This window comes from Hydractinia symbiolongicarpus, chromosome 11 (assembly GCF_029227915.1).
Source record: "Hydractinia symbiolongicarpus strain clone_291-10 chromosome 11, HSymV2.1, whole genome shotgun sequence".
In the NCBI taxonomy this organism is placed as follows: Eukaryota; Metazoa; Cnidaria; class Hydrozoa; order Anthoathecata; family Hydractiniidae; genus Hydractinia; species Hydractinia symbiolongicarpus.
In genome coordinates this window covers 25,169,578-25,170,855 of record NC_079885.1, presented here as the reverse complement: position 1 = coordinate 25,170,855, position 1,278 = coordinate 25,169,578, and the positions used below count along the sequence as shown (strand labels likewise).

General features: G+C 40.2%; 1 protein-coding gene across 1 annotated transcript; it reads left to right on the top strand.

Moving 5' to 3' along the window:
* Positions 1–315: 315 nt before the first annotated feature.
* On the top strand, positions 316–1,000 carry LOC130613594 (uncharacterized). Its single transcript, XM_057434916.1, has 2 exons — positions 316–348; positions 674–1,000. Exons 1-2 carry the CDS (start codon positions 316–318, stop codon positions 998–1,000), a joined length of 360 nt encoding a protein of 119 aa, XP_057290899.1.
* The last annotated feature ends 278 nt before the right edge of the window (positions 1,001–1,278 follow it).

Here is a 1,278-nt window from a genome sequence, read left to right as displayed (position 1 = left end):
GCCTTTTGGTGGTATATTTTTGTGGTCTAAGAGCCGTAAGCCAGCTCGACCAGTCTGATGCAAACCTAAAATCCTTTTGAAATTAAGCTGACTATCCGCCGAAAGAACTTCCTCACTAACTTTCCAATTTCCAGATTTTAACACTTAGACACACAAGGGTCGACAGAATTTTCAGGGGAAGAGGACAAGGCGATGTCGAGGAATATAAGGAAATGTTGGAAATTGAATGAAGTAGTTTTAACCATTTCCTAATGAAAACAGAAAATCCTTGCTCTAGTTTTGTGATAGTAGATAGAGAAACTTCATAAATTAATAATGGCCAGCGGATTCTGGGAATTAACAGATGGTGTAAAAACCAAACCTTATGGACCCCTTTATGAAAGGACCTGTCTATAGCTATAAGTTTGTCTTCGGCATTATTTAGAAATTCTTGTATTGCAGCAGAATCAGACAAGGATGAGTTTATTGTTCTGCCTAAAAACCTAATTGGATTAGAATGAATGGATGGAATTTTTTCGTTGCCAACTGTAAACGGTGAACTTTGGACGACTTTTCCCTTATCAATCACAATGCTGCGTGATTTAGAAGGCCTAAACGACATGCCTACCCAATCAAGAGCCGTTGTACACCTGTTTAATAAATTTTGAGTACTTGGAATTGACGCGGACATTAGGAACATAAGCAACACTATACAAATTGCATGGAAAAATGGCAACAGGGTCTGCAATCCTGGAAGAAATTCAAAATCGAAAGGTGCTACAAGACCGTTTTCACAACCAAATTGCAGTTGCACCTGTTTGGAGACGCATCAGAAAGGGCCTATGGCGCAGTTGCCTATTTGAGAATTGGGGCTAAACCTGCCAAAATAAACCCCGTAATGTCAAAGGGAAGAGTTGCACCAACGAAGCCACAAACCGTTCCAAGACTTGAACTTAATGCCGCCACACGTGCAGTAAGGCTGTACGGATTTATTATAAAAGAAAACGATATACCAATTTAAGAAGTTTATTTCTGGAGTGATTCGACATTGACACACAAAAATGAGAGAAGTCGATATAAAACCTTTATTGCAAATCGAGTCTCCGAAATCCGATTCACAGTGGTATCACGTACCTGGCGATAAAAACCCAGCTGATGTCATCACAAGATGGGTCTACGATATGCACGAGCTAGAACTTGCAGAAGGCAAAAGATCTTGGAAGTCCATCCCGAATTTTGCAGGGCAACGAAAACCTTTGGCCATCCATAGAAACACTACCATTGGATCCTGATGATAAA

Bases quoted from the DNA above. Each gene is read 5' to 3' on its own strand.
- LOC130613594 (XM_057434916.1), top strand. From the start codon at position 316: ATGGCCAGCGGATTCTGGGAATTAACAGATGGT. The intron at 349-673 runs GTAAAAACCAAA...CGCGGACATTAG, and splicing joins TCTGGGAATTAACAGATGGT to GAACATAAGCAACACTATAC.